The 16,525-nt window shown below is 27.8% G+C and overlaps 1 protein-coding gene across 2 annotated transcripts in view; it reads left to right on the forward strand.

Moving 5' to 3' along the window:
• The window catches only part of LOC107442297 (peripheral plasma membrane protein CASK), a 138,669-nt gene that overhangs the window by 109,164 nt on the left and 12,980 nt on the right, over nucleotides 1–16,525 (forward strand). For both annotated transcript variants that reach the window (XM_071188090.1, XM_071188091.1), the window contains 5 exons: nucleotides 2,000–2,078; nucleotides 4,478–4,563; nucleotides 4,642–4,710; nucleotides 7,755–7,992; nucleotides 10,037–10,186. In XM_071188090.1, the coding sequence (XP_071044191.1) occupies nucleotides 2,000–2,078; nucleotides 4,478–4,563; nucleotides 4,642–4,710; nucleotides 7,755–7,992; nucleotides 10,037–10,186 (622 nt within the window). The remainder of the gene's footprint in view (nucleotides 1–1,999; nucleotides 2,079–4,477; nucleotides 4,564–4,641; nucleotides 4,711–7,754; nucleotides 7,993–10,036; nucleotides 10,187–16,525) is intronic.

A 16,525-nucleotide genomic window follows, 5' to 3' on the forward strand; every position in this document is an offset into this window, starting at 1 on the left:
TAATTTTCAATTCATGATCACAAAAAAAAAGTTAACATTTTCCAAGTATTTATATGTTATACCTTCAAGAATAGGCTTGTTTTTAAATATTTACTTGGCTTATAAATTCATAAAGAGCATTGAAAAATAACCAAAATTAAGTGTTCCTTTACTGGGTGTTCATTCACTGGTAAGAGCTGTTCCTTCACTTGGTCTTCTTACTACTTGTTATTTGAACCTCCAAAACTTTAAAACAATATTATGTAAGTTCTCTACAATTTTTTTACATAATTTGCAATTAGTAGCAAATATGTTGACACTGTCATTTAACTAAAATTAGGAATTTTGAAATTAATATGATTTTTTAAAAGGCAAGCGAAGCTTAAGTGTTCCTTCACTGGTTAGTTTACCCTAATAACTATTTCCATATTATTTATTTTAGTTTTATACGGAATTTTAAAATCTGTATAACTATTATGTAATTCATTTTGAATTTGGAATTTTGTTATCCTTATCTTCCTTAATAAATTCGTTCACTTATATCTAGTTAATTATGCAAAAATATATTGTCTGTTTTTTGAATTTTTTAGCTATGTATTTTTTAGTAATTTTAGATATTTTATTTTTATTAAATTTTCTTTTTATAAATATTTGATGTTTTATGATGATGTTTGGTAAACTTTTATATTTGCAATTAAATAACAGAAATTAATTTTTCGCTTTAAAGTTACAGTATTAGAAAACTCCCAGCAGAATACTGTCAAGTAATCAACATGTGGGAAAGAAAACCTTTTCTTTAATGTTAATATTTGAAAACTTAAAGTTTTTTTTTTTTTTTTTTTTTAATACCTTATAAATAGAAATGCACTTTAAAATGCTCATGAATTTTCATGTTCTCCAAATCAGATGTTTAAAAATTTTCATAGTTGTTTACCACTTGATTTTTTAAAAAGTTTTATATGATATATGATAATTCTGGATTTTGAATCTTGATCAATTACTTATTTTAATCATACATTTAATTTGTAGTTGTTTTCTAGTGTTCAGAACCAATATAAATTTATTTACTTAGAACTTAAAAAATGTATCTTTATTTAATTTCTTTTTTATTTTATTCATGATATTTTTAATAGAAGGAAAAAACATTGTTCTACTTTTGAAGCAGTATTTGAATTAAGAAATAGTCTTATCTTGCCTATCTAGTACTTATCTAATTTTAAGTTGTTGTATTGTACAGTTGTGTCATGAGATGTTTTTTTTTTTAGTTGGCTTTTTATAATAATTATTCTAAGCATATTACGTGGCAGAAAAATAGCATCTTAATTATTTCTCAGAGGAGACTATTTAAGCTACTAATTTTTATAAGTAAGGTTACTATACTTCTATTTTCAAGGAAAATTTTAGTGGAAACCTTAATTTTTACAAAATAAATAAATAAAAATAAAGTACAAATTTGTTAAATTTTTTTAAGTGCTAAAAAACATACTTTTTTTTTTAATTTTATAAAAATTGATTTTTATAAAATTTAAAAAAATTGATTAATTTTTTTAAACTCTAAGCCTAATTCATTTATTTATGTCTGTTTCATTCCTTCTGCTTAATATTGCATTTGAAATATGATAAAAGAATTCAAATAATTTATTCTTTTCTAAATTTTGTTTTATGGAGCTAATTTTTTGGTCCATATTTTTTTAAAAAAAAATTATAATTAATGAAATTAATTGGTTATTGTTTAGCAAAAAAGTATTTTGTTTTCTCAAGATCTTCAAGCACCACATGTTGATTTTTGTATTTTTTGTTAAAGTTAATTGAAGTATATCATGAAAGACAACTGTTCTTTATTGTAAATTAGTTAAAATGCACTTTCAGTTTTTAAGAAAGTTTTTTTTGTTGCATTAGTTATTATATCATTTTAAGCTTTTAATATGCACTAGTTTTATTATTTTTTTTAATGATTTTTGAATATTTTCTGTCAGATTTAGAGTATATTACGCTGAAGATTTCATTTTATTTGGTATAGGGCATCACTTTGAAGCTAGATGATAAAGGCAGGTGCATTGTTGCACGCATAATGCATGGTGGAATGATTCATAGACAAGGTAATTTTGTCCTTAACATTTTTCAGAATATCGGAGTTAAACCTTCATTTTTATGATTTTGTTAAAAAATTTTCATTAATTGTTATGGTATATAATTTTATGCTGAAAAATAAGTTTAAGTAATGAATTCAATTGGATGATGGCGTACTTTCTTCGTTGCACATGCACTATAACTTGACCTAACTGAGTGTAGGACAAATCACATTAGAAATTGAATGTCTAACTTTGTACAGTGAAGTCCCATACCTAGTCTGTTTCCTAAAGTCTATTTTTTATTACAGAAAATTAAATAAACAAGTGTCTTTTCCTTTTTAAAAAAAAATAAATAAACGAACAAGTTGTCTTATAAGTTAAATGAAAAGTTTTCTCTTGTGATCTGCTGCAAATCTTATTTTGAGGAATATTTTCTTGCTTTGTTTTATTATAGCTAAACACTCATACTACTTTAATGGACAGATGTTGAAAAGGAGTAGTTAAAGTAAAAAAAAAAAAGGAATTTTGATGAGAGGAATAAATTATTAATATTAATAAAACTGAATATAAATAGTGCTTAAAATAAACATCAGGCTTTGTTTTGGTTGGTATTAGTTAGGTTTCTTTTAAAATCTTCTTAATTCTGTTCTTTATATAATATATATATTTTTTATCAATATAAAATTGAGGGTAACAATAAGTTGCAAATTATCTCAGATTAACTAAATCAAAATCTGATTTTATTGTATTTTGTAAAAATTCTGCATTATGGTTAATTTTTTTCAGAATTATTGTAAGTTGTATTTTTGAATTATTGTAAAATATTTAGTACAATCTGCAACAATTATCATGAAATTTATATTTCGTTAAGTCTACTGGATTTTGTCCTATTCATGTTGACAGCCATGAAAAGTTGTTGCAATTCATATAGTACTACATGATTTATTCAGTGGTTTGTCATTTTTTTAAAATAAATTGATAACTAAATAAAATAAATAAAAATAAAAAAGAAAGCGAAACATTGTTGTTCATATCATAAAATTAATAAATAAGCAAAACTGAGCTGATTAAACTGAATAAAAAACTGAAATTAAAAAGAATGAGAAACAATGTTGTTCATATCATAAAAATAATAAATAAGCAAAGCTGACTGATTTGGATTCATCCATATTTGAAACATATCAAATATATTAAAAAAGATTGTGTGCAAATTTGTTAAAAATCTTTTTAACATACTGGAGGGTGCACAAAATAATGGAAACACTTATACTAATACATTTTTTCATATTTCTCAAGAAATACTTAAAAAATTATTTTATAACTTCCAAATTGTTTAGATTATGTGATTTCTCATACTTATAAATGAGATGTTAAGTTTTTAGAGGTTTGAGGGATCGACAATAAATTTCAAACGTAAAATAGTGTTTTTGAACACCCTGTGCCAAAAAATGTAGCAATACATTTGTTACTTTGGCTATTATAATGGTAAATTTTGGCAAATAATAGCAATCATTTTGGCTATTATTTGCACAAAATTTCGTAACCTAGCTTAAATATTTATGGAGATATAGACATTTTTATAAGAAATTGATTCTTTTGTCTTACATTTTTTTGCTGTAAGTTTATAAATATAAAAAAAAATTAAACACAATTTTTAGAGCGATTTAAAATTAGTTACAAAATTATTGCTTTAAAATTTGAGAAAAATTCATTTTAAACTGGGAAAGATATAAGTATATAAAGTAGTTCTTCTATACTGTGTATGCGCAAGAAAAATTAAAAAAAAAAAAATTCTTCATTTCATAGAGGCAACTAATAAAAGTAAGTTTGATTTGAAGAATATTTTAAAAATTTAAAAAGTTTCCGGCAATTTTCTAAGTAGTTTTTATACTTTTTATAAGAAACTCAAAATGATAAAGGATTTTCTAGAAATGTTATTTTGCATCGTAAGACAGATTAAATAACATGATAATGCTTTACAATAAACGTTCATACAACGAAATAAGATTGTATAAGAAGAAAAACGGGAAGATACTTTTATGGGATGTTTCCCAACTATGTCAGTGTCATTTTTAATAAATTTTATGTATTAGTACAAAATGAAATTTGTGGAAAACCCCTGATCATTTTGATTTTCTTTTAAAACATACAAAACCTACTTTGAAAATTGCTTGAAGCTTTTTAAATTTTTTAGATATTTAAATCATTTATAAAACTTATGAGAACAAATTTTGATAAGTAATTATTAAATCACATCAGTACTATTTGTGAAGTGGAATTTTTATATTTCAATAAAATATGCTTTAAAGATTGTACACATGATTGGTATTAAATTAATTCTATTTGGATATTTATTGAGTGAAGCTTTTTGCTAAGTTGCTGTGTTCTGCTCTGTTTAAATTGAAAAATTTAATTTACATTTCTAGCTACTCTTCATGTTGGAGATGAAATTCGAGAAATCAACAATGTTAGTGTTGCTAATCAAACTGTAGATGCTTTACAAAAAATGCTGGTTTGTAAGATTTTTTTTATCGATTGAGCTTTATTTACTTTTTCTATTGTGTGAAATAATGTTTTCTGTTTTCAATAGAGAGATGCACGAGGAAATGTAACATTCAAAATTATTCCAAGTTATAGAACTGGACCTCCTACTTGTGAGGTTCGTATTTCAATTTTTTCAGAAACTTATAATCACAATGGTTTGTGTTGTGAATGGAATCCAAAAAGCCTTTGTTCGAATCAGAAAATCTCAAATCACTATGTCAATAATTTATAAGATAAAAAAAAGATTGATGAGTTATTTGCAAAATTTTTGCTTACATGGATTTCATTCACTTAATTAGTTGTACTTATTTAGTTTGGTGTGGTAGGGCTCTTCATTTGTTACTTATTTAGACATAAATTTTTTGAATTTTGTTTATGTAACATGAACTAAATATAATTGACCCTTTTGTAATACAGTAGAGCCTTGATTGATCTCTTCTAATGGAACTATTCATTACGAACGGTAGATAGGGGAAAATGATGAATGTGGATCTTCGTAAAATCTAAAATAATGTCTTGAAAATATGTGAAAGGTAAGAAAGAAGTAATGAACTAAAAGAGTCAATAAATTTACAATAAGTTTTTAAAATTATATTTAAAAAAAATTACGATGCAAATGGAAGATGAATTAACATATTTATTTAAAATATTTGGAAATTTTGCTTTGCACAGTCTTTTTTTCAATGCACAAATAACTTTTTTTCAATATTTGTAGTAGATTGCTATTCATTTTCTGTAAGTTTGTACAAATACAGAAAGTTTTTCATTGTTTCAAATGCTTTGAAGTCATCTACAAATATTGGCACTGGTTTTGGTTCTGTCTTACTATCTTCATTAATATCACTAACTTCTGCAACAGTTTTTGGAACCCACAACACCACATTTTTCAATATTTTCATCAACTGCTGTATTTAAACCAAACAAGATGTTGAGACTTTTTCATGAGTGTAATAAGTCTTCATTTTCTTCTTCATCATTAGCATAAGGAGTCCTATTTACTTATTGAAATAAAATACTTTCAACATTTTTTTAAAGTGTCAGTAGAATTTTCAAACAATAGATGCAGGGGTGATTATATTCTTGTCTTGTTCCCTTATTCTGTGTTTTTTATTTCAACCTTCTGAATCTAAAAACTAGGAGCTGTGCTTGTGATTTTTACCCGTTTTTCGAGACCATTGGCCTGTGAACTTCCACGAATCAGAAACTTATAATCTGATAAAAAACAATTTCACTGAGTTCCGCACTCTAGAATTCAAATTTGAAATTTTCATTAAATCCCATTAAAGAAACATTTATGTATAGGTGAAGCTTTATTAATTGGCAGAAATCCACCAATTTAATTCTTTTGGTTTGGCGAATTGTTATCATTTTGAATATTTGAAACTGTCAGAAGCCACTAATATCACAGTTCATATTCACACAATTTTGATATCAAACAGCGATCTTTGTTTTTACCCAATTTGAAAATGATAAATTCAAAGCTTCCACAACTCAGGGGAAAAGTCAGAAAAGGAAAAATCGAATTGTCTGGTAATTTTATTTTAACTCTAAAATTCAGGGAATAGTGTCTGGAAAAAATGCAATTTTTTTTACCAAAAACCTTAAATGGAAACAAAACATTCTTTGAATTTTCAGTAACAGTAATCAGTTATTGAGATTCAAGTTAAATAATTCTAACATCTATTACAATTTTTTTATAAAATTCCACTTTTTAGAGAAACTTTTACATGTTTCCATTCTCATTCTATTATATGGTTTTGCGCACAATATCTAATATTTGATCTAACAAATAAAAAAAAAATCAGTTTTCTGAAGAATTATTTCATGATATAGATAAAGAGTAGAATAGATTTTCATTGAAATTTACCTGATATACTTAGAAAAGTCATGGAATTTTTTTTTTCTGAAATTGACTGGGAACCTTCACATTGTGATTTGTATTCAGGTGATTCCTATTCTCACAATTCAAAAATGCAAAGTTGTGATTCTTGTTAAGAATTAAGTTCTCTCTTAAAGTAATTACTATGAAATTTTGATATTCTTTATTGCTATTTAGTTTAAATATAAATCTTTTTCAAAAAATTATATTAAACGTGTATGGTAGATAAATTGATATTTTAATATCGAGTTTTTGCACATAAAAATTTTGGGCTTTTTTCACTTTGTGTCTCAATTACCCCTGATAGATGTGGGAATGTGCTAGTTTTAACAATGATCTAAACGGGTATTATGAATATTATAAGAAATCATTAATGATGGGACAGTTAAAACAAGATTATACTTACAGGTAAACTAAAGATGTGAGAATGGTGGATTGAGGTTTGACTCAATCTAGATACTGGTATAATGTAATTGTACCATGTTTGCATTTCTTTGTTCCTAATTCAATAACAGAAATCAATGTATAGTTTTAAGTATTATGGAGAAATTTAAATGAAGATCAAATTATTTATTATGGCTTGTCATGTTTTCTAGTTTTGGTAATTTGAGGTCAAAAGCAACTTTTACCTCTGCAGAAGTATCTGCGAAGCCCAATGGCTGAGTGATGCCACGCTCTCATGCCAAAAGTGGGGTGTTCTGTCCTTGGACCAGACAAGGTGGACTCAGCCTTTTATCCCTTCAGTGGGTTGGTAAAATGAGTGCCAAGCATGCTTGGGGACTAGTCACTCAGAGTTCCATGTTCGACCAAAGCATCTCTTGCATCCCAGAGCTTAAGGTCAAGAAAACTGAGATGGGTATGGTATGCTCTGGCACCATTGAGTTTAGAAGTTTATGTTTTTTGATCTGCTTTAAATGTTTTGTAGGGTGCCTAGATAATTTTAAAAGCGGAAGCGATATTAAGAGGGATCATATCTATTTTACTATTTGGTCGTTGTGTATGAAATATGTAAAAAAAAGAAATTGGATTGATGTTGATAGCTTACAGATATAAGGAGCTATTTCAATCATTCCATATTTTCACACACCCTTATTTTCTCTACATTTTTGTCATGCAAGTGGCAGGTTGTTCAGGCGAGCAGGATAAAACAATGGCGAATGAGAGTCGAGGAATTTCTGGAAGGTCAGCTTTGCGGCATTTTCAAAATTAAACTATTTGCTGACCAATATCAAAATATCTATATATTTTTGAAGAAATTCAGCAGAAATTTATGATTTTAGATATTTGTACGAGCTCAATTTGACTATGATCCAAAAGCAGATGATCTTATTCCATGTCCACAAGCTGGCATCAAATTTAAAACAGGTGATATCTTGCAAGTCATCAGCAAAGATGATCATAATTGGTGGCAAGCAAGAAAAGAAGGATCAGATACAACAGCTGGATTGATTCCATCTCCAGAATTACAGGAGTGGCGTATTGCTAGCTTGGCTGTTGAACGGTCTCGAAATGATCAAGGTAAAATTTTTACTTTGTTTAAGGCAGAAATGCTAATTAGTTTCTTTTGAGTTGAAATTATCTATTGCAATATTGTTTTAGCACAGAGCTTTGAAGTTTTGCTTAGGATAAATTTTAGAGCTTCCTAGTATAGCATTTTCATAATTAAGCACAGTGCGCAAAAAAGATATAGCCTAGAATAACTTCTGTTCTAGAATAAGAATTAAGTGTCAATCCTAATGGTTCAAATGGGTGACCTCAATCAAATATGCTAATTAATTAATGCAGATGATATTTCAAGTTATCGAAAATTAGGGTATTCAGTTACATTCAAAAGTTTTGATGTTTCATGTAAAATATCTAAAATAGAATATAGAGCTGGTTATAAAGGCTTAAATATAGGAATTATCTATGAATTTGGTTTCTTTTTTAAAAGAATTGAGAAAAAAAAACCCGGCAAAACAGTAACTCAATAGTTAAAATAGTATTTATTGACCATAATTTTTTAATGTTTTTTTGTTGTACGAATTGTTAATGTTTTTTTGCATAATTTTTTAATGTTTTTTTGTTTTATTGTCTATTTAGAATTCGACAATATTTTGATATATTTAACTTCTTTTGTTTTCACTACTATTCTGTGACTTTTTGCTGTTTGATTATAGTTTAAAAATAAAACCCTTTTCAAGAGAATTAGTAGTCTTTCATAAATAATTCGTGGAAAAAAATATGTGCTTGCATATTGAAATAATTGATAAATCCTCAAAACAACTTATTAACATTACATTTTAAAAAAGTATACTCACCTATCCTAAACTATTTAGAAACAGAAAAAAAGATATATAAGTTTAGATTTAGCTCAAAACTAGAATTTTAAACCATAATTTAAAAACAATATCACTAATTAGTATCATTTTACAATTTCTTTAAAGGTATAAAAATATACATCTCATTCTTCTTTAAAATTAATCAGAAGATAACATTGCACTAGAATGTTTTGGTGTTAAACCAAGACTATGCTGGCTTCACTGCTTTGAAGGTCTTGTCATTTCATCTTTCATTACAATTAATTATCTTTCATATAATTTTTGGGAATTATAAAATGTAAAAAATGTCAATTGCAAATAAAAAAAGAGGTGTTTTATCATAATAAAACATACAGGTGGCGTCACTTCTGGACGATGTTAAAAATCATCTTTGGAACTTCTTTATCTGGAATTGACTCACCCAAGGGTAATTCCAGACTTTTTGTAAAAGGTCCTGTAAATCTACTGAAAATGTAAAGAACGTAATAAATTTTTTGTACTATACCTATGAAAATCTATGTGGCATATTCCTGTGATTTGTCAAGACTTTTGTGATAGTTCTTAGTCGTAGTTTTGAAATTATGAATTGAAGCAGTCATTGATTTAATTTCATTTTTCAAAAGAAAAATGTTTAAAAATGTCAATTTTTAAGAAAATATTTTTTGTGAAGAATCTGTTTTCAGAATAAAATATTTTGTGAAAAACCCGTTTTTGTGATAAAATATTTTCTGAATGGTCCTTTTTTGTGATAAAAAAATTGTGAATGATTTTTTAATTGATTCCAATTTTTTCTATAACAACCCCTGATGCCACCCAACTTTTGCAGATTATCTGAGCTTTTCTACAGATGAAATTATTTTTGATCCTGTTGTAAAACATATTTCATTTCAGCATTTGTCTCTTCAGTTCTAACAATTGCCTTTTCCCCAGTAAAAGTTCTGGGACACTTAAAATTCTGTTAACGCAGTTCTTTCTGAACAAACAGTGAATATTTCTGATAATATTATGCAATGCAACGATCACAGAAAGCAGTAATTTTAACATACAAATGAATAGAAAAAATGATAACCGAGTAATTTTGATAACAATAAGCGATTGTTAACAATAACTGCGATCACATTAAGGGGAGACTATGCTATTATACGTTTAGAATATCTTTAAATATACTGAAATTTTATTTTTGATGCTGGCAATTGTACTTAAGTAAATCTGATTGAATTTTGATGATTCATAAATAATGTTTTATTTCTTTATCACTTTAGTAAATTGCTCATTTTTTGGACGTAAGAAGAAGCACTACAGAGATAAATATTTAGCCAAACATAATGCTGTATTTGATCAACTGGATTTGGTCACTTATGAGGAAGTAGTTAGACTTCCGGGTTACAGAAGGAAAACTTTAGTCTTATTAGGTAATTGTATATTAAATACTTAATAAGTAGTAAACTTATTCTTATACTATATTTCTTATTTATAAAATGACAAAAATCTATTTTGTTTTTGAACTTTTTGTGTTCCCCTGTAACAACAGCAATACTTCATCGTTATAATGTGTAGATAAAGTTATAATTTCTTTGTTTAGAATGATTAAATTCAAATTAAACAAAGAGTTTGGTTAAAACAATCGTAATATGCGATCTCATTTAGTAGAATAAAATAGAAAATAGGGTTTTTTGAAAATAAAATAGAATTTTTTGGTAGTTATTAAAATGGAATTTCACTTGGTTTTTAAAATCTCATTGTTGATAATGCTTTAAAAAATATAATATTTATTTGTTCAGCAAACTTCGAATCACGCATTTCTCTCAATTATTTTCAATTCACCCACGATCCCACGTGGATTTACGATTGCTTTTTTGTCAGTTATCGCTACCTATTTTCATAATTTTTTAATGCTGCATTTTCACACTCTGGAAATTTTAAATTGCTCATTTGTAGCATTACTTTTGTACTTTTAGATGCACTCGATTTGTGAAGATTTTATTGTCCACGTGTTTTATTTTCTTCAAGGGGAAAATTTCGATTTAATTTTTAATATAATATTATTACGATCTGGGAATTCATAAATAATCACTTAATGACCCGCTTTAGTTGTGATGATTTCATCTCAAATCCGCTATTTTTTCTAATTGTTAAATTTTGCCAACTCTGAAATTAATCACGTGTTTTTTTGGCAGTAATAATCCTTTTACGCAATGCCTGAGAAAAAATACACAATTTTTTTTTCACACTGTAGTGAAATGCTGATTTTCGTTTCTGTGATATCCAATTTTTTTTCATATTGTAGTGGAAATTGAATTAAAATCTTACTAACATCGTAAAGAAGCAGAAAAGCAGAGGATCCTTATCCCTGCATACTATTTTTTAACAAGTCGCAAATGTAAAGAATTTTTTTTTATTTGAAATGGGAAAAGAGTTTTGTTAATTTTATCTGTTAAAAAGTGTCTGGAAAAGAGACCGACATTTCCAGTAAACGGATGTTCAGATATGAGACTTTGTACTCTATATCTTTTTTTCAAAATCCTATATTTTTAATACCATGTTATTCCGACATGAAAATTTCTAATTAAAACTTGAGGCAAAACTTTTGAATGCATTGTACTCATCTACGTTATTTTCTGATTGCTTTTTTGGCTATTTCCACTTGTATTTTCTTCTTGTGGTAGTCTTTATGGGAAGTTATTTCCAATATAACAATTTCAAATATAAGGAGTCACTTTTAACATGCTCCATTCATAACAATTCTATCCTAAATCCATGTTATTTATGGATCTTTTCTTTTTATTCACTTATTTTAATACAATGCTATGATTAGAGAATTTTGTGTTTAAGTTATTACTTTTTTAGGCACTTGATTTGGGAGGATCACAGCGTAAATCCACTTTAATTTTTTATCGCTTTTTTTGGCAGTTATTACAGTTGCATTTTGATTTTCCAGATATCTCGACATCGCTTTTAAAAATCCTGATGTTCTTAATAAGTTATTATTGCGACACGTAAAATTCAGTTGTCATGATTTTCAAATTTTAATACTTCAATACTCCAACGTAATTTCATGCCGTTGGAGGATAGTTTTTTTGGCAGTTATTTATATTTTTTTTGGTGCCTTTCACATAGTTTTTCAAATTTCGATATTTTTATTGTGTTGTCATTACAACAATCGAATATGACTTATCACTTTTTGACACTTTTGATTCAGGATGATTCTAGCATAATTTCACATTATTAGATGATATTTTTTTGGCAATTATTTATTCTTGCAACCCTTTCACATGTTTTTTTAAAATTCTGATTATTTTAATACATTATTACGACACATGTGTTTTGAATTTGAGTATAATTTTTTTACTTGTTCGATTCGTGAGGACTTTGTTGTAAATTCATGTCGTTTTACGATAATTTATTTTTGTTGTAAATTCATGTCGTTTTACGATAATTTATTTTGGCCATTTCCACTTGTTTTTTTCCATTCTGATATTTTTTACTCTATTGTTAATCCATGTTATGGATAATTTTTTTGACAACTGTTTTTCATTTTGCGACTATTTCCACAAGATTTTTCCCATTCTAATATAATTAATACAATGTTGTGACTAGCCAATTTTGTGTTTTAGTAATAATTTTTTATGTACTTGATTTGCTATGATTCCATAGTTGATCCAAATGAATTTTTTATTGAAATGAATTTTCGGCAGACTTAAAATTTTTTCATTTATTTCGACATCATTTCGAAAGTCTCAATAATTTTAAAATGTTGTTATTACGACATGACATTTTCAAAATTCGAGAATTATTCTCAGTTTAAAAACTGATTTATAGAATGTGTAAAATTAACTGAGGAATTAGTTTTAAGTATTTTGGGGGAATATATTATCATTTTCAGTTAATAAACGCCCTTCCTTATTGTAAGGTCTCAAGGGAACCTTGCAATAATACATTAGAAATTATATATGTGTGTATATGATTATTTTTACTTTTAACATATTCTTCACTATTTCTCATCCTATTTTATGGTTGACTGTGTTTTAAAATTTATTTTTTAATCTTCAAATTGCTTTTTAATAGATAGTTTTAATTGCTTTAAATTACAACTAAACTACTACAATTTCAAATACCGTATTTTTCGGCAAAAGCGCCGCATATCGATAAAAATGAAATTAAAAAAACAAAATTATAGTAGCGCTCAATGGCGCTAAACCGTGCATATCAGCATCCTTATAGAAAATACTTTTAAATTACCATTTAGAACATCTGTATAATAAGAAATTACATTTTTTTATACATTTCATAAAGTAAATTTTAATTTCTAAATTATAATAAAAAATTTCTTTTTCAGCAAAAAAAAAACAACAAAAAATGTTCTCTTTCAGCGAAAAAACCGCCCTACAAAACGATATTAAATAAAGTTGTTCTTACCAGTTGGCACCGCGCCCAAAAAAAGAAGAAGATTTATATGCTCAGTAGCTGAATTAACGCTGAACTGATTACAGAAATCCGTAAAACAATGTAATAAGAAAAGTAAAATAAAAATTCACTGAAAAAAAAGATTTGAAAATTTATTACCGTTAACAACTTGAGGAAACACTAATAATAACGAAACAGCTAATAATAGCGAAATAACTAATAATAACAAGAATAAGAAATTACTAAGCAAAATTCTGAAGAAGGAATGAGCGAAGGGGAAATAAGTTTCACTTTCACTATACTTGGAGATGGAATTTTAGTGGGTAGAATGCCCTCCCTCTCCTTCAATGGAAATAACACAATGTGACTCAACTTAGAGAGAAGAAAATGTTTAAAAGAGGGGTGTACTCCACCTCCTCCATGTGTCATTTCTACTGGAGCTGTTTAGGAGGAATCGATCAGTTATTTTAAAAGGGGTTGGGGAAAAGAAAAGGGTATGGGACCCCTAATCCAGCATCCCGAAATTCGGCACTTAATCTGATCTATTTTTTTTTTAAAGAAATTTATATTGATAAGACAAAAAAAAAAAAAAAAAAAAAAAAAAAAAAAAAAAAAAAAAAAAAAAAAAAAANGAAGTAACTTACTTTATTTTATCTTTTAAAAATAAAAAAGAAGCTTGAAAAAAAAATCAGTGTCAAAGGAAACATCTGTTTCTAAAGCAGTTTAAAATAAAGTGAGAAGTAAAAACACCTGCATTACCAATGAACAAAATAAAAAAATGCAAGTTGGAAAAAACTGATCAATCAATCTTGACAGCTGTGCTTGTGCTTTACTGGTTTGTCCCCACATTTCCCTCCTCTGTTTGACCATAAATTGGCCGCACCCAGTTGACATTGAAACTACCATGTGAATTACAAAATGAATTCTATCCCTTTTGCGGTATTTTATTCGACTCATAAATTTTTTATTTTGCCGCTTTTTTATTAGTTATTAACTGTTAATTTGTTTTGTTAATAGTTAGCTTGTTTTTTTCTTGTAATTAGTTGTTTGCTTGTTTTTTTATTGTTATTAGTTTTTGGCTTGTTTTTTGTTGTTATTCATTGTTAGTTTCTTAGCATTAATTGTTACTTTTTTCTTTTTTAGTTCCTTGTTAGCTTTTTTTATATTTTCTTTGCGAGGCAAACGTCTTTTGTTAAAACAAAATGTTATCTAAAAGAAAAAACGAGAACTATGATCTCTCTTCGGAGAAGAAATTATTATTTCTTCTTCAGAGGATTCGGATTATTTCTTCTTGATTATATTATATAGATTATTATTTTAATTAATAAAATTTCATAAGATGGGCCAGTTTTAAATTCACCCCATAATAATCTACGATCAAAACTTGACTAAATGTATTGGTTTTTCTGAAATTAGCAGTGTAATTAAATTATAGTAATATTTGGGCGCCATATTGGAATTTCCGAAAGAGATCTGAAGTTCGGCATTATGTCAGTCCCGTGAGTGTCGAATTTAGGGTCCAATTACTTCCTGTTCTGTTCGCTCCAATTATAATTGCCATGGCGCTAAGTAGATTTCTAGCTTGCGATTTTTCTTTAAGCTGGGGGTGGATACAAGATGCATAAGTTTTTAATTTTCTCCTTATGCGATGTTTTTTTAAAATTATTTCGTTAATTTATTTTCTTACAAACTGCTGCTGAAAGTTTGCTAAGAATTGGCGATGTTCTATATCAGATCGCAATACGGGTGAATATTTCGTCGACTTCGTTATAAATTTTTTTAATAGTCTTTCTCTCAGAAAATTATTTCATCTTAAATAACTTTCCTTGACAAATTTTTTTGCCACTAAAAATATTGCATCAAAAGCACCGCTGAATCGGAAGCAAAGGGAAAAATCAACTTTTTTTTCGATAGTGCCGCGGTGCTTTCACTGAAAAATACGGTATATGTTGAATAATATGTCATTTTTTGAAACAAATCTTAAATTTTGCTCCTACAATCTCCTGTGACTGCTACGAATCTCAAAATTTCATGCTTCATAAATTGCTCCAAATTGAAGTGTCCCACTTCCCATTCTCCTGGTTTTATAAACTCCGTTATAACACCAGGGTCAAATAGGCTTAATGTAGACTCATTTCACACTATTCTAATAATCAAGGTCCCGCAGTGGACTGATGGTTAAGACACGGTTCCCAGCAGATCACTGCAGTCAAGCATCACTGGCTACGGTCAGTGTGCGGGTGGGTGACCACTTGGATCAGTCTGCGTAGGGACCGAGGGTGTGCTACCCTAAAGTGCTCGACTTCGCGCGCAGGTCGTCGGGCTACCGAAACAGGGTTGCCATCTCCTCCGCAGAGGATCAAAATTGTGATGGCATGTCTTCGGATCATCCTCCGGGATGTTTCCCAGACCGTCGCCAGTAGCCCATTGTGCAGCTCTAGTGCGACGTAAATTAACAACAACAATCTAATAATCAAGTGTGAGTTTAAACTGAGAAAAAAATGGCAGTTGAGTTTTTCTGCAAAGATGTATGAGTAACATATGAGAATATACGAGTTATAAAATTTTTTATAATTGAAGTATAATTTATCTATAGTGAGATAAATTTCCTTTTAACTTAAAAATGATAAATGTCCCTCATTTTTCTCAATTTTCTGGCCATCGTACTCGCCACATGTTTATTTATTTATTTATTTTTGGGCATATTTATCGATTTCCTCCTTCTTGCTTTCTGTCCACTCTCATCCTTTTTAAAAGCTGTGCAAATATTTGTGAAATACAATGACCTTTTACATAATAGGTGCTCTTATTTGGGGGATATAGTGCCCTTTTCAGTTTTTAGCACCCTGCTCCTTTTAGTGTATGGAAAGAATTTTAGACAAGATTTCTAAAAGTATTTAAAAAAGGATAAATATTGTAGTTAAAAATATAATTTTAAAGTTATACCTGCCTGAACTGTTTTAGCAACTTAAAAAAAAATATTTAGGTGTCATTGACGCTGGACTGTTACATTTAAAGTTTTAACCCTGTTTACCCTGCTTTAATCAGTGAAATTTCAGTAATTATGAATATGAATGTATTAGTCTTCTATGAATAATCCATCTGGAAATGCCTAATGAAGAAATTCAAATAAGATTTGTTCAGTTATCCCTGATTAACTTTCAAAACAGTGATAAGATTTTTATGTTCCAGGAAGGAATCTTTATAGCACGAAAAGCTTATGTAAGATATTCAAATTTAGTGTTTGTAGACAGTAATATAAGTTACTAATTCAGACACTTAAGCATGCTTTCTCTGAATAAACACACTTTTTTAAATGAATTTGAATTTTTGTTCTCCTACAAGAT

Source organism: Parasteatoda tepidariorum, chromosome X2 (assembly GCF_043381705.1).
Source record: "Parasteatoda tepidariorum isolate YZ-2023 chromosome X2, CAS_Ptep_4.0, whole genome shotgun sequence".
Classification (NCBI taxonomy): domain Eukaryota; kingdom Metazoa; phylum Arthropoda; class Arachnida; order Araneae; family Theridiidae; genus Parasteatoda; species Parasteatoda tepidariorum.